General features: G+C 46.3%; 1 protein-coding gene across 3 annotated transcripts in view; it reads left to right on the top strand.

Annotated features, from left to right (window-relative positions):
* STAG1 (STAG1 cohesin complex component) overlaps nt 1-20,074 on the top strand; it is a 253,841-nt gene extending 233,767 nt beyond the window's left edge. For 2 of the 3 annotated variants that reach the window (XM_073576500.1, XM_073576498.1), the window contains exons 25-34: nt 1,219-1,358; nt 1,501-1,602; nt 1,691-1,839; nt 12,446-12,574; nt 12,808-13,016; nt 16,087-16,258; nt 16,332-16,442; nt 17,546-17,660; nt 17,813-17,893; nt 18,823-20,074. In XM_073576500.1, the coding sequence (XP_073432601.1) occupies nt 1,219-1,358; nt 1,501-1,602; nt 1,691-1,839; nt 12,446-12,574; nt 12,808-13,016; nt 16,087-16,258; nt 16,332-16,442; nt 17,546-17,660; nt 17,813-17,893; nt 18,823-18,846 (1,232 nt within the window). In that variant the 3' untranslated portion in view covers nt 18,847-20,074. The remainder of the gene's footprint in view (nt 1-1,218; nt 1,359-1,500; nt 1,603-1,690; nt 1,840-12,445; nt 12,575-12,807; nt 13,017-16,086; nt 16,259-16,331; nt 16,443-17,545; nt 17,661-17,812; nt 17,894-18,822) is intronic. The other variant, XM_073576501.1, reaches the window with a different exon arrangement.
* The last annotated feature ends 2,610 nt before the right edge of the window (nt 20,075-22,684 follow it).

Genomic DNA, 22,684 nt, shown 5'->3' with positions numbered 1-22,684 from the left:
TCATCTGTCTCTTCTCTCGTGGAAGGTGGCTTTCCTAATCGCCATTACATCCATCAGGAGAGTTTCTGAGCTGGCGGCTTTATCCTGTTGTTCCCCGTACCTAATCCTCCACCAGGATAAGGGCGTTCTCAGGCCAGTTCCTTCCTTCCAAAGGTGGTATCTCCTTTTCACATTAACGAAGATATCGTCCTTCCCTCGTTTTGTCCTGCGCCTGCTCATCCTCTGGAAAAGTCGCTCCACAAACTGGATGCAGTGAGAGCCTTGCGTGTCTACCTTGCCAGGACCGCTTCTTTTCGCCAATCCGATTCCCTGCTTGTCATCTCTGAAGGTCGCCGGAAAGGGCTTCCGGCATCCAAATCCAGAATTGCTCGCTGGATTCGTTCTACCATTCTGGAAGCCTACCGACTTAGGGAAAAACGCCCCCCCCTCCGGGGGTGAGAGCCCACTCCACCCGGGCTGTAGGGGGCTTCTTGGGCTGTGCAACACCAGGCTTCGGCCTTACAACTTTGCAGAGCCGCGACCTGGTCGTCTTTGCACACCTTTGCGAGGTTCTACGGGGTTCATACCCAGGCCTCGTCTGATGCAGCTTTTGGTAGGAAGGTTCTGCAGGTGGCGGTAGCACATCGGCCGACCTAAGCCCTTCCTTCTTTCGTTCCTTTATGGCTGTTCCCACCCTCGGGACTGCTTTGGAACGTCCCATGGTAATCTGTGTCCCCCCAATGAAGCGATAAAGAAAGAGGGATTTTGGGTTCTTACCGTAAAATCTCTTTCTTGGAGCCTTCATTGGGGGACACAGCACCCTCCCTGTTTAAGTTGTACCGTGTTGGGTCTTCGAGGTTCCCTGTTTGGTTGGTACATATGTTGATAGTTTTTTGGTTGCTTCTCCTACTGCTTTCTCACCAACTGAGGTACTTGGTGCCTGTCGGTGGGTGTATACTGCCGGGGAGGAGCTAATTTTCTTGTTTTGCATAGTGTCAGCCTCCTAGCAGCAGCACCATACACCCATGGTAATCTGTGTCCCCCAGTGAAGGCTTCAAGAAAGAGATTTTACGGTAAGAACCCAAAATCCCTCTTTTACCAATTTGGGGGGCATTTTTAGATGACCTTTCTTTAGTTTGGATTCCATTAGATAATTTTTCTGCCAGGCTGAATTTTAAAGCGTTGACACCAGTGTGAACAGGCTCATGTACTTAATAACAATAATGCGATGTCCTGCAGAGGGTGACGAAGAAGATGAAGCCAACAAAATTGAGGCTCTGCACAAGAGAAGGAATCTGCTGGCCGCCTTCTGTAAGCTCATCATCTATGACATTGTGGACATGAACGCAGCCGCAGACATCTTCAAGCACTACATGAAGGTAAACCGATACAGATATCCAGGTAATTGGGGGTTCTGTAAAGATGTAAGAAGTGCAGAACAGGAGACGTAGTAATTTAATAGCTGTGAATATTAGGAGGGAAGGTCTGTAGATAACTTATTGTGTGTGTTCTCTTCTGTAGTATTACAACGATTATGGTGACATCATTAAAGAAACACTAAGTAAAACCCGGCAGATAGACAAGATACAGTGTGCCAAGACCCTGATCCTTAGTTTGCAGCAGGTAAGCGTTGTCATCCGTCAGCCCCATGGTGGTGTCCTTCTCATCGCTGACGTTCTCGTATTTTTCCTTTCCATCACTTTATTTCCAGCTGTTCAATGAGCTGATCCAGGAGCAAGGCCCCAACCTGGACCGGACGTCCGCACATGTCAGTGGAATTAAGGAGTTGGCTCGGAGGTTTGCGCTCACGTTCGGTTTGGATCAGATAAAGACCAGAGAAGCCGTGGCAACATTACACAAGTAAGTGGTGGATGAGATGTCTAGGTTTCCTCAGACTTGCTACAACATGTGGGGTTTTAGATCGATGTGATTTTCTTATGTTTTCACAGGATCCACCTTTTTTTCTTCTTTCCCACCCACATAACCGTATGATGGCATGTTTTTCACTTGCTTAGTTGCACTTTGGAATGACACCATTCATTTTATCATATAATGTACTGGAAAATGAGGAAAAAATTCCAAATAGGATGAAATTTCAGGGGAAAATAATAACTCTTCCATTTTTGGGGGTTTGTTCTTTTGGCTTTTTTTTTTTTTTCTTAAACCCCTTTCCTACATTGGACGTAATATTCCGTCCATGTGACCTGGGCCCTAAGTCCCATGGACGGAATATTACGTCATAGCGATCAGCGGCGCCCACGTAGTGAGCGCCGCTGATCGCGGCCGGGTGTCAGCTGATTATCACAGCTGACACCCGGAACAATGTGTCAGGGGCGGTCACGGACCGCCCCCGACACGTTAACCCCTTGCACACCGTGATCAAACACGATCGCGGTGTACCGGGGGTTAAAGGGAAGCATCGGCAGGGAGGGGGCTCCCTCCGTGCTTCCCTGAGCCCCCCACAGCAGCGCAATGTGCAGCGCTGCTTCGGGGGGGGGGGGGGGGGGGGGGCTCTTTCCCTGCAGGTCCCCGGATCAAATATGGCGACGGGGACCTTCGGGGGCCTGCAGGGAGCTGGCTTCCTCAGTGCTTGCAGAGCGCAGGCATGAGGAAGTCTGCGTCTATGCCTGTGACTGATCGCTGATCAGCGATCTGTCACAGGACAGTTATGTCCCCCCTGGGACAATGTAATAAAGGTGAAAAAAAAAAAAGTGTAAAAATAATTTTTAAAAAATCGCTAAATAAATTAAAAAAAAAAAATATTCCCTAATAAATTCATTTTTCTCGTTCGCCTTATTGGGGGACACAGAGACCTTGGGTGTATGCTGCTGCCACTAGGAGGCTGACACTATGCACAAAAAAAGATAGCTCCTCCTCCGCAGTGTACACCCCACCGACCGGCAGAGAATTCCTCAGTTTAGCTTAGTGTCAGTAGGAGGTGGACACGGGTCTTTTATTAGACCCATATCTACCTCGTCGTGCGTCGTTCCTTTTCAGGTTCTACGGAGGGATACAGAGTGAAAAGTCACATCTGTACTCCCACATGGAGTCTGCAAGTACGGCGTGTACTGCCACCCCGTATCCTTGCAGTTCTCCGCGGCAGGACCAGCCAGACTGACGCCGACACCAAGACGTGCCAGCGACTCCAGGGGTCCTTGTCGCCAGTCTCCCTCCCACTCGCCTACCAGAGCCTGTCGGTTGGATGAGACGCAGGAGTTCTTCAGTCCCAGGTAACGGATCGGGGATGGGTGAGTATGGATTTTTTATTTTTATTTTCCTGGCTGCCCATTCCCGACGGACAGGGGGGTGCGCCTCTTCAGTGGCACAGGGAGCGGGCGCTGCGGTCGCTCGCAGTCGCCCTACGCCCATAGGCACACCATGCTCCATATTGCTGGCCCCCGCGTTCCCCCCTTCCCTCCCCCCTTTCTGGGGACAGGGAGTACAGGGCCTCTTCCTTCTTCCCTTGGACGCGGCTTCCGGCGGCGGCGGCGTCCTTTTTCCGACCTCCGCGCCAACCCCCTGCTGACAGGCGGCCGCCGCAACTAATTTAGGCCCCGGCTTCAGTTCGGGCCTACCGCTGCGTCGCGGTCACGCCCCTTTCTTCTAAGCGGGCTTCTCTCCCGCTCTTCCCAGGCCCTCCCACCGCCTGTCCTTCACCTGCCCAGCCTGCTATTGGCTAGAGGGCGGTGAATTTTAACCCTAAGAGGTGCTCCGCCCTACCTCCTCTCCTAAGGCGCGCTTTTTCTCAGGACGGCGCCATTTTCCCAGCCTGTTAGCCGGGCACCAGCTCCTCACTGGACAGCATCTTTTCCAGCTGGTTTTTTCGTTCAGGAGGTCTATCGGCCGGATTTCACTCTGACCTGCATCCACTGACAGGTCGCAGAGCATCGCTTCTGGGGACACCGGACCGTGAGTAGCTCTGCACTGCAGACTGACCCTTCTCCGCCCTCTGTCCCCCAACCTTCCGGCATTACCTCAGCTTTTCACTATGTCTAAGTCTGATCGTACCCGCTCTACCGCTCCCCCCTCCACTTTAGTCAAGTACTTTGCATGTTCTTCGTGCAATCGCAAACTTCCCTCAGGCCAGTCCACTCCCCTCTGCCTGGATTGTAGCAATCCAATTCAGCCTGACGCCGTCCAGGAGCCATCTGCGGCCCCAGGTGAGAGTGAGCCCCCCATGCCTGGCTGGGCCTCCTCGCTTTCTCAATCAGTGGCAGACCTCACCAGGGTGTCTCAGTCCCTGGTGGCCGTTCTTGATAAGTTGCCCCTGGACTCTTCAGCAGGGCCAAGCAGGTCCCAAATTGTTCCATCTGAATCAGCCAGCGGTAGTTGCAAAAGACCCAGGCAAGATTCCCAGCCGGAATCCTCTCCTAGTCCCATCTCACCGCATAGCCCTTCTCACCAGTCTCCCTCTCGGGCCTCCTCTCCCGAGTCAGGGGAAGCGCTTTCGGACAGGTCATCTGAGGGGATTTTAGAGCTGGATTCAGACCAGGATGCAAGCATGAAGGTCACAGGGCAGGACCTCATTGCTGCGATCCATCATACCTTCGATATTGCTGACTCCCCTGCGAAATCCTCAGATCAGGAGGTTTCGTTCAGACGGGCAGAAACTCCCTCCAGGGTTTTTCCTTTCCATTCCCAGTTTGGGAAAATTTTTACCAAGGAAAGAGAGGATCCGACCAGACGCTTTCAAAGAGGAAAACGTCTCGGCGTACTCTACCCATTTGCTAAGGAGCTCACGGACAACTGGTCGGCCTCTCCCTCTGTCGAGCCGCCCGTGTCCAGGCTATCCAATAACACGGTTCTCCCGCTTTCAGGCGTGGCGTCCCTAAAGGATTCTAATGACAGGATTATAGAATCCCTGGCGAAGTCTGCCTTTGAAGCGGCTTCAGCGGCGGTGTGTCTAATTTTTGCTTCATCCTGGACAGCAAAGACCATAGCCACGTGGGCAGACGACCTTCGGCAGGGCATCTTAGATAAGGCGCAACCGGAGCATTTGGCCAATCTCGCCAATCAGATCTCCCATGCTGGGGACTATCTTCTCTCCGCTTCCTTGGATGCTGCATCCTGTGCAGTTCAGGCGTCAAGCAACGTTATTGCAATTCGACGCACACTTTGGCTAAAGGCATGGCAAGCGGACTTGTCTTCTAAAAAGTCCCTCACTAACCTGCCTTTTCAGGGGCTGCGCCTCTTTGGGTCCCAATTGGACCAGATTATTAAGGACGCCACCGGAGGCACGAGTTCTCTCCTCCCTCAGTCCAAGCCTCGCAGACCCCCACTAAGGCGTCAGTTTCGACCCTTTCGGACTTTCCGCCGTTTCAATACGGCGGACAACTCCTCCAGCCAACAGAGGCCGCAGGCTCGCCAGGAGAGAAGGAAAGTTTCCTTCAGACCCACTCCTTCCTGGCGACCCCACTCCTCCCAGGGCAGACCGTCCAGATCTAGATCTGGACGGTCTACTTCAACATGACTATCATCGGGCACGCGAAGGGTCTTTCCAATTGGGAGGTCGACTTCTTTCCTTCAGGGACGTTTGGCTGGCCGCCGTGGAGGACGCCTGGGTCAGGGAGGTCGTATCCTCAGGATACAAGATAGAGTTCGTCTCTCTCCCACGGTATTGTTTCTTCGAATCCCGGCCTCCAAAGGATCCAGCCTTGATCCCGGGGTTCTCTACAGCTATCGCCGCTCTCCTCAGTTCCGGGGTGATTGTGCCCGTTCCCGAATCGGAGCGCTTCACGGGGTTCTACTCGAACCTGTTTGTAGTGCCGAAAAAAGATGGCGCGGTTCGACCCATCTTGGATCTCAAGCTGCTCAACAAGAGGGTCCGTCTTCGCCACTTCCGCATGGAGTCGCTTCGCTCGGTCATCGCCTCCATGGAGGAGCAGGAATTCATGTGCTCAATAGACATCCAAGATGCCTATTTACATGTTCCAATCTTCTCCGGACATCAGAAGTTCCTGCGCTTTGCGATTCGACAGCACCACTACCAGTTTGTCGCACTGCCCTTCGGTCTTGCCACCGCTCCCAGAGTCTTCACGAAGATCATGGCTGCGTTGATGGCTTTGTTGAGAGTCAGAGGCCTCGTTCTTTTCCCGTACCTAGACGATATTCTGATCAAGGCTCCCTCATTCCAACAGGCTCACCAAAGTTTGTCAATCGTCCTGGACACTCTTTACAATTTCGGGTGGATCGTCAACAGGAAAAAGTCCTGTCTGGTTCCTACACAACGCCTGGTCTTTCTAGGTCTTCTGTTCGACACTCGTCGGTCAAGGGTTTTTCTCCCACAAGAAAAGATTCTCTCTCTGCAGCAGGAAGTACAATCGCTGCAGACCTCGCGATTCCCATCCCTCCGTAAAGCCATGAGGGTCCTGGGAAAGATGGTCGCGGCGATAGAGGCAGTTCCCTTTGCCCAATTTCACGCCAGGCCTCTTCAGCAGGCCATTCTGTCGAAATGGAACAGGTCGCCTCGGTCCCTGGATCGCCCTGTCCATCTTTCTTACCGGATCAAGCGGTCTCTCAACTGGTGGTTGTCGTCACCTCTCATTCTATCGGGTCGATCCTTCCTTCCCATTCACTGGCAGATAGTAACCACAGATGCCAGTCTCCTCGGTTGGGGTGCTGTATTCCGCAACCACACTGTTCAGGGTCGATGGTCGGATCGGGAATCAGCGCTACCGATCAACGTTCTGGAGATTCGAGCGATCCATCTTGCTCTGGTCCACTGGGAAAGGCTCCTCAAAGGACTGCCGGTACGGATTCAGACAGACAACGCCACAGCGGTGGCATATGTCAACCGCCAAGGGGGAACACGGAGTGTTTCAGCCCTGTCGGAGGTGTCCAAGATTCTTCGTTGGGCGGAGATTTTCGTCCCGACAATTTCCGCGGTTCACATTCCCGGCGTAGACAACTGGGCCGCCGATTTTCTCAGCCGCGAGGGTCTCGCGGCGGGAGAATGGTCCCTACATCCGGAAGTGTTTCATCTGCTCTGCCTTCGGTGGGGAACCCCGGATGTAGACCTCATGGCGTCTCGCCTCAACAGGAAAGTCCCACGATTCGTGTCCAGGTCTCGGGACCCTCTGGCAGTGGGCGCCGACGCCCTGGCCGTTCCTTGGTCCCAGTTCGAACTTCCCTACCTGTTCCCTCCTCTGCCTCTTCTTCCCAAGCTGTTGAAGAAGATCAAGGCAGAAGGACTTCCGGTCATTCTCATCGCCCCGAATTGGCCCAGAAGGTCTTGGTTCGCGGACATTGTCAACCTTCTCGCGGACGCCCCCTGGAAGCTTCCAGACAGAACAGATCTGCTGTCTCAGGGTCCGATTTGCCACCCCAATTCTCGGCCGCTCAATTTAACGGCGTGGCTGTTGAGACCGAGGTTCTGAAACGAGCAGGATTTTCCGACCACGTAATTCAGACCATGATCCGAGCCAGAAAGCCATCATCTTCCAAGATTTACTACCGTACTTGGAAGGCCTATTTCACTTGGTGTGAGACCAATAACGTCGCGCCCATGTCCTTTTCGCTCCCTTCAGTCCTAGCGTTTCTTCAGGCAGGATTGGATGCGGGGCTTGCCCTCAGTTCACTGAAGGGTCAAGTTTCGGCGCTGTCCATTCTGTTTCAGAAAACGTTGGCTTCCCGTCCTCAGGTTAAGACCTTTCTTCAGGGCGTGGCTCACACGGTCCCGCCGTACCGGGCACCCGTGGATCCATGGGATCTTAATCTGGTTCTTGAGGTTCTGCAAGGTCCGCCCTTTGAACCCCTCAGGGATATTTCCCTTTCTCTCCTTTCTTGGAAGGTAGCCTTTCTGGTGGCCATCACCTCCGTCCGGTGCGTGTCGGAATTGGCAGCTCTTTCATGCCGCTCTCCCTTTCTGGTTCTCCACCAGGATAAGGTAGTTCTGCGGCCTCCGCCCTCGTTCCTTCCGAAGGTGGTGTCCTCGTTTCACCTCAACGAGGATATCGTGCTCCCGTCCTTTTGTCCGAATCCAACTCATCCCCGAGAGCGGTCCTTGAACAAGCTGGACCTGGTTAGGGCGGTAAGAGTCTATCTGTCTAGGACGACTTCCTTGCGAAAGACAGAGTCTCTTTTCATTATCCCTGATGGAGCGCGGAAAGGTCACCCGGCGTCAAAAGCCACCATTGCTCGCTGGATCAGATCGGCTATCCTGGAAGCCTACCGTGTTAAGCGTCGCGGAGCCCCTCCGGGTATCAGGGCCCACTCTACTCGAGCAGTGGGTGCCTCCTGGGCGGTGCGCCACAGAGCTTCCGCACTGCAGCTTTGCAAAGCTGCAACATGGTCATCGGTTCACACGTTTGTGAAATTCTACAGAGTCCACACCTACGCTTCGGCGGACGCCAGCCTAGGTAGACGGATTCTGCAGGCCGCGGTGGTGAGTCCGCTGGCCTGATGGAAGTTTGTTTCCCACCCCAGGGACTGCTTTGGGACGTCCCAAGGTCTCTGTGTCCCCCAATAAGGCGAACGAGAAAACAGGATTTTTGGGTTGCTTACCGTAAAATCTGTTTCTCGGAGCCTTCATTGGGGGACACAGCACCCTCCCATGTTTTACAGCTCCTGTTCTTACTTTGGTTGAATGGTTACAGTTGAGTTGTTTATGTTGTCAACCTATTCTGTTACTTCTCCTACTGCTTTCTCACTAACTGAGGAATTCTCTGCCGGTCGGTGGGGTGTACACTGCGGAGGAGGCGCTATCTTTTTTTGTGCATAGTGTCAGCCTCCTAGTGGCAGCAGCATACACCCAAGGTCTCTGTGTCCCCCAATGAAGGCTCCGAGAAACAGATTTTACGGTAAGCAACCCAAAAATCCTGTTTTTGGAAATTAAAAAAAACAGTAAAAGTACACATTTAGTATCGCCGCGTCCGTAACGACCCGCCCTATGAAACTGTCCCATTAGTTAACCCCTTTAGCGAACCCCTTAAAAAATAAAACTAAAAAACGAAGCAAAAAATGATTTATTATCATACCGCCGAACAAAAAGTGAAATAATGCGCGATCAAAAAGACGCATATAAATATCCATGGTACCACTGAAAACGTCATCTTGTCCCGCAAAAAACGAGCCACCATACAGCATCATCAGGAAAAAAATAAAAAAAGTTATAGCTCACAGAATAAAGCAATGCAAAAATAATTATTTTTTATATAAAATTGTTTTCATTGCATAAAAGCGCCAAAACATAAAAAAATGACCTAAATGAGGTATCGCTGTAACCGTACTGACCCGAAGAATAAAACCGCTTTATCAATTTTACCGCACACGGAACGGTGTAAACGCACCCCCCAAAAGAAATTCCTGAAACGCTCGTTTTTGTTCATTCTGCGTCCCAAAAATCGGCATAAAAAGCGATCAAAAGATGTCACGTGCCCGAAAATGATACCAATAAATCGTCAACTCGTCCCGCAAAAAAATAAGACCTCACATGACTCGGTGGGTCAAAATATGGAAAAATTATAGCTCTCAATATGTGGTGATGTAAAAACTATTTTTACAATAAAAAGCGTCTTTTAGCGTGTGACAGCTGCCAAACATAAAAACCGCCATAAATAGTAAATCAAACCCCCGTTATCACCCCCTTAGTTAGGGAAAAATAATAAAATTAAAAGAAAATGTATTTATTTCTATTTTCCCATAAGGGTTAGGGCTAGAGTTAGGGCTGAGATTAGGGTTAGGGGTGTGTTGGGGCTAGGGTTGGAGTTAGAATTGGGGGGTTTCCACTGTTTGGGCACATCAGGGGCTCTCCAAATGCAACATGGCGTCTGATCTCAATTCCAGCCAATTCTGCTTTGAAAAAGTCAAATGGTGCTCCATCCCTTCCAAGCTCTGCCATGCACCCAAACAGTGTTTTACCCCCACATATGGGGTATCAGCCTACTCAGGACAAATTGAAAAACAACTTTTGGGGTCCAATTTCTCCTGTTACCCTTAGGAAAATAAAAAATTGGGGGCAAAAATATCATTTTTGTGGAAAAAAATGATTTTTTTATTTTCACGCCTGGGCGTTATAATCTTCTGTGAAGCACTTGGGGGTTCAAAGTGCTCACCACACATCTAGATAAGTTCCGTGGGGGGTCTAGTTTCCAAAATGGGGTCACTTGTGGGGAGTTTCAATAGTTTAGGTACATCAGGGGCTCTCCAAAGGCAACATGACACCCGCAGACCATTCCATCAAAGTCTGCATTCCAAAACGTCACTACTTCCCTTCCGAGACCTGATGTGTGCCCATACAGTAGTTTTCTCCCACATATGGGGTATCAGCATACTCAGGACGAATTGGACAACAACTTTTGGGGTCCAATTTCTCCTGGTACCCTTGGGAAAATTAAAAATATTGGTGACTAAAAGATCATGTTTGTGGAAAATACACGATTTTTTTATTTTCACGCCCGGGCGTTATAAACTTCTGTGAAGCACTGGGGGGTTCAAAGTTCTCACCACACATCTAGATAAGTTCCTTGGGGGGTCTAGTTTCCAAAATGGTGTCATTTGTGGGGGGTTTTCACTGTTTTGGTACATCAGGGGCTTTCCAAACGCGACATGGTGTCCGATCTCCATTCCAGCCAAAAACATCAAATGGTGCTGCTTCCCTTCCGAGCTCTGCCATGCACCCAAATAGTGGTTTACCCCCACATGTGCGGTATCAGCGTACTCTGGACAAATTGCACAATAACTTTTAGGGTCTTGTTACCCTTGGGAAAATAAAAATTGAGGGTGAAAAATCATTTTTGTGGAAAAAATGATTTTTTTATTGTACGGCTGTACACTATAAACTTCTGTGAAGCCATTGTGGGTTCAAAGTTCTGACCACATATCTAGATAAGTTCCTTGGGGGGGTGTAGTTTCCAAAATGGGGTCACTTGTGGGGGGTTTCCACTGTTTAGGTACATCAGGGGCTCTCCAAACGTGACATGGCGTCCGATCTGAATTCCAGCCAATTTTGCATTGAAAAAGTCAAACGGCGCTCCTTCCATTCGGAGCTCTGCCATGTGCCGAAACAGTGGTTCCCCCCGACATATCGGGTATCAGCGTACTCAGGACAAACTGCACAATAACTTTTCCAGTCCAATTTCCCCTGTTACCCTTGGTAAAATAAAAAAAATTGAACCTGAAGTATTTTTTTTGTGAAAAAGTTAAATGTTCATATTTTTTTTTTTTTTTTAAATATTCAAAAAAATTCCTGTGATGCACCTGAAGGGTTAATACACTTCTTAAATGTGTTTTTGAGCACCTTAAGGGGTGCAGTTTTTAGAAAATACCCAAAAGTGACACCATTCTATCATATAGACCCCTTAAAGTGGCTTCAAATGTGATGTGGTTTGTAAAAATAAAATGGTGTTGCAAAAATGAGAAATCGCTGGTCGACTTTTAACCCTTATAACTTCCTAACGAAAAAAAAATTTTGGTTCCAAAATTGTGCTGATGTAAAGTAAACATGTGGGAAATGTTACTTATAAAGTTTTAAAGTTTTTTGTGTGCCGTATCTCTGTGATTTAAGGGCATAAAAATTCAAAGTTGGAAAATTGCGACATTTTCAAAATTTTCGCCAAATTTCCGTTTTTTTTCACAAATAAACGCAAGTTATTTGAATGAAATTTTACCACTAGCATGAAGTACAATATGTCACGAGAAAACAATGTCAGAATCACCGGGATCCATGGAAGCGTTTCAGAGTTATTACCTCATAAAGGGACAGTGGTCAGAATTGTAAAAATTGGCCCGGGAGTTAGGCTAAGTGCACACGTTGCAGAAAATTTCTGCACAAAAACTTGAATCCCTTCCCAGAAACCGCACCTATTTTTCCGCGGCGGTTTTTGCGCGGTTTTGATGCGTTTTTGATGCGTTTTTTACTGCAGCGATTTCTAAACGCATGGGAGAAGCCAAAACCGCAGAAAAATCCGCAAAATTAATGAGCATGCTGCGTTTTTTACTGCGATGCGTTTTTTTCGCAGTAAAAAACGCATCAATGTGCACAAAAAGTGCAAAATGCATAGAAATGACTGTGCAGCTTATTTTTAGCGGTTTTATAGCGGTTTTATAGTGAAAACCGCGGTAAAAACCGCTAAAAAAACGCTGTGTGTGAACACAGCCTTAACGTGCAAACCACCCTTGGTAATGAAGGGGTTAAGTAGTGGAAAAAAATAAATATAAAATTCATTAAGAAAAAAAACTGTTGCTATTTTCCATAATCTCTCATTTGACGATTTATGATTGGTCTTTTTTCTAGCGGCGCAAACTCATGTTAGCATTGATACAGTTTTGTGGTAAAGACCACCTTTTGATTGTTTCTACTTTTTTTAAATACATTAGATTTTTCTTTTTAATGATTAGAAAAAAAAGTCTAAATATTACATGTAACACAATAAATCATTTCTATGATGGTAGCTGCGGCTTCAGGATATTTAATTTTTCATGAAGCCTTAACCTAACTTTTATTCCCTTTTTAATTTCCTAAATACAGAGATGGCATAGAGTTTGCCTTTAAATACCAAAATCCTAAGGGCCTAGAGTTCCCACCACCAAACTTGGCCTTCCTGGAAGTATTGAGTGAATTTTCTTCTAAGTTGTTACGGCAGGACAAGAGGACAGTGTAAGTATGACATTGCGGTTATCTTAATGGCTATGATCTTCATATTTAGACTGTACAGTCTCATAAAATATCTTAATTCTTTTGCAAGCCTTTATAAGGACCACCTAAGGTATATGGAGAAGCGGATGGCTTAAGTCTGACCGGGCGAGGGGCATGTCACTGGGCAAGGGGCGCATCTGCAGCTTATTTTCCCCTGAAATTAATTTCCTTTCTGTTTCTTCTCCCCGGTGCAGACATTCATATCTGGAAAAATTCCTGACAGAGCAAATGATGGAGAGAAGAGAAGACATTTGGTTGCCTCTCATCTCCTACAGAAACTCTCTGGTAACGGGTAGTGATGAGGATCGCTTGTCTGTGAATAGTGGAGGTAGTAACAGCAAGGGCTCCTCTGTGAGAAGTAAGAAAGGCCGGCCGCCCCTGCACAAGAAGAGAGGGGTGGAAGGTAAGATGGGCACAGTGACCCAAGGTTATTTCTTGCTTTATGGACAGGCTGAACATCCTTCTCAGGACATTTAGTGGTAACAAATCAGAGTTCAGGGCCATGTAGATAATAGAAATACAAGTTCCTGTGCAGCTCCGAAGTGATGAGCCAGTACGGAGAAAACATTTTATAGATTTATGAAAATGCACTTGGAGGTGCATTGGGGGTGGGATAAGTAGGGTCTACTAGTGGGACAGCCAGTCTCCATGCTCGTCCAGGCTGACTTGCTTAAACTTTCAAACCTGATTTTTTTTTTTTCCACGTCACTTTTCCCGTAAAGGTGTGCATGAACATGAATTTCCACAACCCATACAGCCACATATTCTGTTTAATCGTCCGTACAGGTTCTCATTAAAGGCATTGTCTCTGTACAGTGGCAAGTAAAGGTTTGGACACCCCTGGTTAAAATTATTTTTATTGTGAACAGTTAATCAGGTTGAAGATTAAGTGATTATATTAAAGATGACTCGTATCCTTTGTGTTTTAGGGAAAAAAAATGTGTTTTTCATGTTTTACATTTTGAAAATGACAAAAAGAAAAATGGGCTGATGCAAACGTTTGGCACCCTGCATGGTTAGTACCTTGCAACACCCCCCTTATTGCAAGTATCACAGCTTGTAAACGCTTTTTGTAGCCGGATGAGTCTTTAAATTCTTGTTTGAGGGATTTTCACCATTCTTCCTTGGAAAATTCTTCCACTTCTGTAAGATTCCTGGGTCGTCTTGCATACACTGCTATTTTGTGGGCTAGCAACAGATTTTCAGTGATGTTCAGACTTCAGATCAGGGGACTGTGCGAGCCATTGTGAAATCTTTTGAGGTAGTCTATTGTGGATTTTGACGTGTGTTTAGGTTCATTATCCATTTGTAGAAGCCATCCTGTGTTCTTTTTTCTCCACACACATCTTTTGATTATTGTGGCCAAGTTCTATTTTAACCTAATCGGTCCATGTGACTTATTTTGCAATTGAATCAGGATTGTTTAGATGTTGTGATGCTGAATTTTATGGTGAAGACCCAGGAGATGTTTTCTTCTGATGACTTCCATGAAGGCCATATTTAATCACGTGTCTGCTAAATCTTTCTGAAGGTTTTTTTTGCTGTCAAGCAGTGGTTCTGATTTGCCTCTCCAGCAATCCTATGAGCATCTCTCACTGAAATTTAGCTTGGTCTTCCAGACCTTATCTTGACCTCCACTCTTCCTAGTAACTGCTATTTCTTAGTTACATTTCGAACTGAGGAAAGGACAACTTGATAACGCTTTGCTATCTTCTTGCAGCCTTCTACTGCTTTGTGACCCTCCACCATTTTCATATTCAGAGTGCTAGTTAAAATCCATGGCTGCTGTTTTTTGGCACAGAGTTAGAGGAGACTGGGTTTTTATATACAGGTGCTTCTCACAAAATTGGAATATCATCAAAAAGTTAATTTATTTCAATTCTTCAATAGAAATACAAGGTTACAGATCGCCTCCATGTCACGCCGCATTGATGCAGTAACTGATGCAAAAAGAGCCCCGACCAACTATTGAGTGCATTTACTGAACATACATTTCAGTAGTCCAACATTTCGGATTTCGAAATAATTTTTCAAGCCGGTGTTATAAAGTACTCTAATTTACTGAGATAATGACTTTTGGGTTTTCATTGGCTGTAATCCATAATCATCAACATTAACAGAAATAAACACTTGAAATAGATCACTTTTTGTAATGACTCCATATAATATGAGTTTCACTTTTTGTATTGAAGAACTGAAATGGTACTCTAATTTTGTCAGAAGCACCTGTAGCTGGGAAATTTGTATTACCCGGCCTTTCCTAACAATTGTAGTGATCAAGACATAACCATACCCTGCTAACTAAGGTCTGAAATATTTGTGAAAGTTATCGGAGCACACAAATCTCCGAGTGCCCAAACATTTGCATCAGCCCATTTCCTTTTTTGTAATTTTATAAAATGAAAAAAAGTTATGCTTTTTTTTGCCTAACATGTCATATTTAACTTTACGCCTTTTAGAGATCATTTAATTTTCAACTTCCTTAACTCTTCACAATAACAATGATTTTGTCCAAGGATGCTCAGACTTTTACATGCCACTGTAAGCTTATAGTCACTGGGTGGCCTAGTTGAGTACATCACTGCTTCTTGGCTCCCACTGTAAGACCTCAGATCATCTTGGCTTGTGCTCCATGCTGGTACTTGGAGCTGAATGCCAGTGCTGGCTGCTTCACTATCCTGTTATGGTTAAACTCCACAACACATGAGCCGCCAAGGTCCTATTCACTAATACAGCCGCAAGTGTTAGGTAGGCTATGTACCCACGTTGCAGAAATGCTGCGGAAATTAGCATCGCTTGGAATGTGATAGGTAGGATGTTAAAATAATTAAAAAAATAAAAAATATTGTTATTTTCACCTTCCGATGGCCACCGATCTGCTCTGCGGCGCTCCCGGCATCTTCCGGTCCCAGTAATGCTTTGCGCGAAGCACCTGAGATGACGTCACGCTCGCGTGACATCAAAGCATTCCTGTGACCGGAAGATGCCGGGAGCTTGGTGAGAGGCAGGAAGGACTCCGGGGGGGCCGCCGGAGGGTGAGTATATCACTATTATTTTAATTCTATTTTTTACAGGATTATGGTACCCAGGGCCTGGAGGACAGTTTCCTCCTCCAGACCCTGGGTACCATCCGCACATGATCCGCTTACTTTGCACATGGTGCGCATAGCCACATGCGGAAAGTAAGCGGATCAATGCATTCCTATGGGTGTGGAATCGGCGCAATTCCGCAAACAGAATGGGAATGATGCAGATTTTTCCGCTATGCGATTCCGCAGCGGAAAAATCCGCAGCATTTGCACAGCATTGCGGAATCCCATAGGATTGCATGGGATGCGGGGTTTTTTGCGTTTTCGTGGAAAAACGCCGCAAAAACGCAACATGTGCACACAGCCTCAAGCTCACACTTTAATTCTTTTGTCTGAAGGAGTAATACAGCATATTGTAACCGTTATCTTTTCCATCTGTTCAAGAAGAAAGCATTGACAGTTCCTGGGTAACCAGGAATGACACCATCCAAACACCGGGAGCACTTACCACGCCTCAGCTTACATCCACAGTACTGCGGGAAAACCCTAGACCGATCCCAGATCAAATGCCCGAACACGAGTCTGAACACGGCTCAGAACCAGACTTCTTACACAAGTATGTGCTGTGTGTCCTGGTGTCGCCTCCGTCTGGAGTTTTTGTGTTGTGTGACGGGTGTTGTGTTTTCCAGTCCTCAGATGCAGATGTCTTGGTTGGGTCAGCAGAAGTTAGAAGACTTGAATCGAAAAGACAGAACATCTATGAGCTACATGAAAGTGCGGAGCGGCGTTCGGCATGGAGTGTAAGTATTTAACCTCTGGGGAATTAGGTTGGGAGAGACGAGGGCTGTAGCTTGTACCCCAGGTTTGTATAGAATCATGGGTGATGGACTTTCTTGTATCGCAGACCAGCTATAATCTGTCACCTGCCCCTTATTTTAATTACTTGTGCTTCAAATATGCATTGTGTACACAGATGGTGTAAGACCTTTTTGCTTGCCTAACTTTCCCGGATCTGGTGCTTCTTCCCGCCGCCTTCCAGTTGATGTCCATCTTTTTTTTTCAATACTCCTCAAGTTTGGGTAAACTTCCCTTCTGTTAAGTCAGAAATGAGAAACTGATGTGGAACAAATAACGGAAGAAGAGTGGAAGGTGCCGTAGCCTCGTGTAAATTAGCTGCTATCAATCACAATGATTGACTTGTGTAGCTATACATCCTACATAGAGCGTATTACACAACTTGCGAATAGCCAGGGTTACATCCATTTCACTAAAGTGTCTCATCTTCGAGTTTTCCATAGATACTGGGTTTTTGGGACCTGGTGATTAGCTTATTAAATTACATTAATATTATCTGTGGTCCTTCTCTGACACTATTGAGGTACATGTATGCTTTTGGACAGAAACTCTGTATCATGGATAGAAAGTGGTGGTGAGATAATGGCTGGTAGTATATGTGATCTCGCTCATCAGTGCCGATGCCCCATGAGAAATGACTGTACCATCACTGACATCACCCAGAAAACTTCCATAATATTTGGGACACATGGTTACAGGTTCCCACAGGGTGCGCTTCTTCAGATCTTCCAGAAGTAACTCCTGCCCTCGTGGCCCTTCAGAGTATGGCTACATATAGTATGGCTACATGTACCTATTTGGCATTTGCTGTGGTGTTCTAGTTCCGATATGTGGATTTCTTTAGACATTGTCTCGTGTTGGAATGTGTCCATATCTAACAGTATTAGATCTAGACGTTGTTCTTACTATCATATACTGGTTATAACTCTTGTCCTGCACATCTGCAAAAAAAAAAAAAAAAATGTTAATAATTACTATGTAGCTAACGGGGTGATGTAGCATCTGCAGATCATTTCTTATCCTGGAATCTTTCCTCTTCCTTTCTCAGACGAGGTTTAATGGAGGATGATGCAGAGCCAATATTTGAGGATGTAATGATGTCCTCGAGGGGGCAGTTGGAAGACATGAATGAGGAGTTTGAGGACACAATGGTTATTGATCTGGTAAGTTTTTTGTACATGTGAGTGAGGACCTGAATCCTACGATCGTTACACTGTACCATTCAGGGTCACGTTGTCTGCCCAACCTGATCACAGTGAGGGCGCTAGAAGTGTGTATATAGCCAATGAAGACTAACCTTTTGTTTTTCTTCTAGCCACCTTCTCGAAACAGACGGGAAAGAGCAGAGCTCCGACCAGACTTCTTTGACTCCGCAGCCATTATTGAAGATGAATCAGTATGTAATCATGTAGTCTTGTGTTACCTGTCCTTGTGGTGTATATAATATATGTGTGCCGTCGGGGGTAAGAGTATATATTATGGGAGTTATTACCAGAGTTGGCAGAATACAAGTTGTTACTGCAGCTAAGGACGCTGCTGTGGTGTCTACGGACCTTCTGCATAGACTTGGGATGTCATTTCTACAGTGTTTAGGTGATGTGCTACATTTACACTGATGCCTTGTTTTCTGATTATATCCTCTCACATTTGTTTTAGCCAGTTCAGGTGCGGACCATCCCCACCTACATTTCCTGCCCTGGCATATTTTCGGAATTTATCTCACATCCACTTTTAACGGGTCTAAAATTCTTTCTCTTGTGAATATTCAAATGACTTTGTCCCCTTTTAACATAGCAAGTGGAGCTTTATTTTTTTTAATTGGTGGGAACATGTAAAGATAAATAAGAAATATTTTTTATGGCTACAAAGGACTACTGAAAACATTTTTTAGTCTTCCCCCTTCCATAGAAATTGTTTACATATTGGACATAATTTTTTGTTTTACAGGGCTAGAAACAGCTTTTCAGATTGGCAGTATCTTAGTTCGCTTATATTTAAAACTTTTTTTTTTTGCATTTATTTTTTTATGTCACACAGAGTAACAGGCGTGTTTGATGACGCAATGAATTGAGCTATATTGTATTATAACCCCTGACTCCTTTGATCGCTGATTAGATAAATGATCGTTCATCCAATAGGGATCCCTGGCATCACTTTTGCATATCAGCTAAGTAACCTAGAAGAACATAACGATCAAGGATAGATGTCATGTTCAGACTTTGTTTCCATGCCATTTTAAGGAGCCATTTTCAGTGATTTGTATATGTGGGAACGCCAGGCTTTTTCCATCAGTGTAACACTTTTTTATTTTCCCCTCTTTCCTAGGGATTTGGGATGCCAATGTTCTGAGGTTCAGCACATACCTGGAACTCTTGTTTAAAGGCCTGTATACTGTGAGCTTCTGTAAGAAAATTAGAAAAAACAAACACAAAAACACTTTTTTTAACAGTTTTTGTTGAAACCAAATGCTTGTAGTATTGATGGATTGTGTACAACCTGAGGAAAGTTTACGGTGTCTGGAAAGAAGACTATACACCCCCTAGTCGGGATCTGTGCTACTGCGGACGCCGAATGTTCCCACCTGTCTGCATTTGGTCCTACAGAGAAATAATTGGAGACATAGCCTGTTTTATGGACAAATGGTTTTATCAACTCATTTTTCCTGCTGTACAAGTCTACATTTTAACCTCCCAACCTTTATATGTTCAGCCGTTTGTTTCTACATATTGGCTCTTGGCCTTGAGGACCGCGGTCTCTACCCCTGTATGGAAATGTACATAAATTACAAAATGCACTGGAAGAGGAAACGAAAGAGGGGGCACGGATGAGGCCAAATGTCCACCCTGGACCCAGCAGAACAAGGATTTCTATCACTCAGTGGATGTCAAGATCTGTATCATGTTCCATTTTATTTCCAGAAGTTTTGTATTTGGATCCTGCGGTCCCTGCCTCTCGCAGAATGTCACCATTTATTGTTTTATATCAGAAAGGACAATTTTTTTTTTAAACTTTGTCCTGCACATTTTTACTAGTCAATACCAGCAAATCAAGGACAGTAGCAATCTTACCCAATTTCATCTCTTGCAGTTAAGTTTCTAGACACTTGGTCCTTTTAATCTTTTTTTCTCTCCTTTTTTTTTGTTGGTTTGTCACCTTTTTTATATATATATTTCTTGTATTGTTCAACACATCCGTACATATTTTACAATAAATAAATTAAACTTATAATAAAGGGACTGACACGAGCCTAATATCCATGCAGTAAAATTCAACAGTAATATTTTTGTAAAGAAATGGTACAAAACAAAAAATAATGCAATTTTAAACTTATTTGTCGCCTATAACAAGCGCTTGGCTGGGCATTTTTTTTTTTTTCTTTTCTCCATTGTTCCTCTGGTCAATGTTGCAAATTATAGCATTCTCAGTGTTATCTGTCCCATGTTTGGCTCTTTTTAAACGGGAAAGAGGAAAGTATTTTTTCCCCAGCACAATAATTTCCCCGTTAAACCGCCCTGTTCTGTATTATTGTAATTAAAAGTCAAAATCACATGTCTTAAATAAAGTGATTTTAACAATATTTCATGTTTTTTTTATCCAAATGCACATTACCTGAAATTATTAGTTTTATCTGCACTATGACAGATGCAACAAAGACTTAAAAGTGAACATTTAGATGAAAATTATGTATAATACACACACACAATCCCCTGAGATTATTCTACTTCCGTTTTGATCCTCTGTTGTTCTTGTGTACCTCAAGGTACCAGACCTACTGCCTAGATGGGCCTGTGAGGCCAGCAGTATGCACCACTCCAGACTTCCCTTTCCTTTGCTTCCCGCAATGCATTGCAATGCAAATCAGTGGGAAAGCTGGCTGATAACTCCCCATTTACAATAATCTCTGATTCTCAGGGAGATCCATGTCCAGCCCATAGATCTTAACAGCTCATTTACATATAAGAAAAACGTAAATCCCTCTTAATAAAACATCAGATCGCAGATATCAATGTATCATTTTATTCCGCTTCCTGTTAGCTACATGCCCATATAGACGGCTTGGGAGGGTTGATACTACTGACCGATTCCCATTAATAAAGTCATTAGGGGGTCTCTGAAAAATCCCCCACTGATCACTAGATCACTTTGTTGCATGGAGTTTATTGCCAAGATAACTGGAGGCCCTGTTCCCCTGGCTTTTATTGTGCTGACTAGTCCACTGTAATGAGGTTTAGTGAAATCATGGAGACTGATTTTCTCCTTCGCCTCATTGGGGGACAAAGGACCGTGGGTGTTTGCTGCTGCCACTAGGAGGCTGACACTTAGTGAATACAAAAAGATTAGCTCCTCCTCTACAGTATACACCCATACGCTGGCTACAGACGAACCAGTTCATGCATAGTGTCTGTAGGAGGCACATGGGTCTGGTCTTCAGACCACAATTTTGTATTTTTATTTTTTTTATGCTATCCCTTTTTAATAGATTACGGGGGGCGACAGATCACTTCAGGGTTCCAATCTCGCCAAATCAACAGGCGGGAATGTGGAGTGTTGCTTCCACGTACCCCCTCCTGCACTGTTGAAAGGTATGCCTGAGCTCTCTTTAGGGACGACTGGTCCTTTCAGGGCAACAATCTCCCCACACCAACAACAAATGGGAGCATGGAGTATTGCTTCCATATACCCGCTTCTGCGGCTAGGCTTATTACAGCCAGACCAACAGCCCTGCTCCATCCTAGGAGAGTTAACCCCTAGGATGTCCAGAGGTACTTATGGCGTCCCTGCGGCCCCCACTGCATCACCACTGACAAACAGCAGTGATGGAAGGAGGCAGACTGTCCCTCTCTACCTCGTGGACAACGGGATGGTGGATGGAGGGTTCTGGGCACCATCCACGCTGCAGCAGCTGACTTGCAGGCAGAGCAGTCTGAATTTTGCACTTCACTTTGGTTAAGTGCCCGGGTCAGGTGTGGCAGGGCTTCTGTAGCGCGAGGTAAGCGGTCTTCGCCTTTGATAACCTTCCTAATGGTGCCTTGCTCTCCGTTCCTTCTTTTTTCCTCTCATCCAGGTGTGTTCCTTCCGGCGCTGAAAATTTAGCCCCCGACTTCGGGCCGTGCTAGGCTGCAACCCAGGAGCCCCGCCTACCTGCTTGCGACACGTGGGCAGCTCTGCCCACGAACTTGGCACTTCTCGTTTAGGGCGAAACCGCACTCTGGTATTGCCAGCTGCCATTTTTTCCATACTGCCTTTTCTACACGTGTGGGGGACTCCGGACGTGACTGCTAAAGGCTTTGTCTGCCTGAGTTACTCTCAGTGGACATCATTATATTTCCAGTTGACTTTTTTTTACTTAAGTGGACTGTTTAGGAGCGCAGGGCACCGGGAGGACCGTTCTCTAAGGGCTACAGGACCTGGGTAAGATTTCAGCTGCAATACACCGATTGGCCCTTCTCTGCAGTAATTCCCTGGGTTATTAGCCACGATCCTCCCTATTGAGACATATTAGCAGGGTCACATACTGGGATACACCATGTAATCCAAGAAGGCTAACAAATCAGTGTTTTTCACCACATGTACCACCTGCCAGACTTCGTTGCCACGGGGACAGAGTACGGCACTCAGCAAGGCCTGTGACCCCGAATATGCTCGAGCCCTCCGCCGCTACCAAAACCAGAGTGGGATTCGTCATTGTCGCAGTCCATGGCTTCACTGGCTAAAGCGATTGAGTCCCTCCAGGGGTCGGGGCATTTGTCTGCCTTAGAAGGTTCCTCTAGGCACAGGCATCTATAAAACTGATCCATAGCAGGTCTCCTGGACCCTCTCCCGCCTCGGCGAGCTTTGTTTCTCGCTCCCCCTCACCAGGGGTTCACAGCGACCAGAGCTGATGGGTCTCTTGAGCTGAACTCGCCGGAGTATCAGGAAACGGTGGATAATCTCATTGAGGCCGTCAACCAGACTTTGAAGGTTGACGAGGACTCTACCTCTGTCCCGGACCATGCTGTGTCCTTCAAGAGGCCCAAACGTCCTCATAGGGTGTTTGCCAACCATCCCGAGTTTCTGGACATAGTTCAGCGTCATAGGTAGCAGCCGGACAAACACTTCACAGGACTGAAGCCTCTCAAAGGCGAGATACCCTTTTTCATCGGATCTGCGGAAGAAATTGGCTAAATCACCTCCAGTTGATTCATCT

Source organism: Dendrobates tinctorius, unplaced genomic scaffold (genome assembly GCF_039654945.1).
Source record: "Dendrobates tinctorius isolate UK_male_01 unplaced genomic scaffold, ASM3965494v1 ptg000049l, whole genome shotgun sequence".
Taxonomy (NCBI): Eukaryota; Metazoa; Chordata; class Amphibia; order Anura; family Dendrobatidae; genus Dendrobates; species Dendrobates tinctorius.
This window is presented reverse-complemented; position numbering and strand designations above follow the sequence as displayed.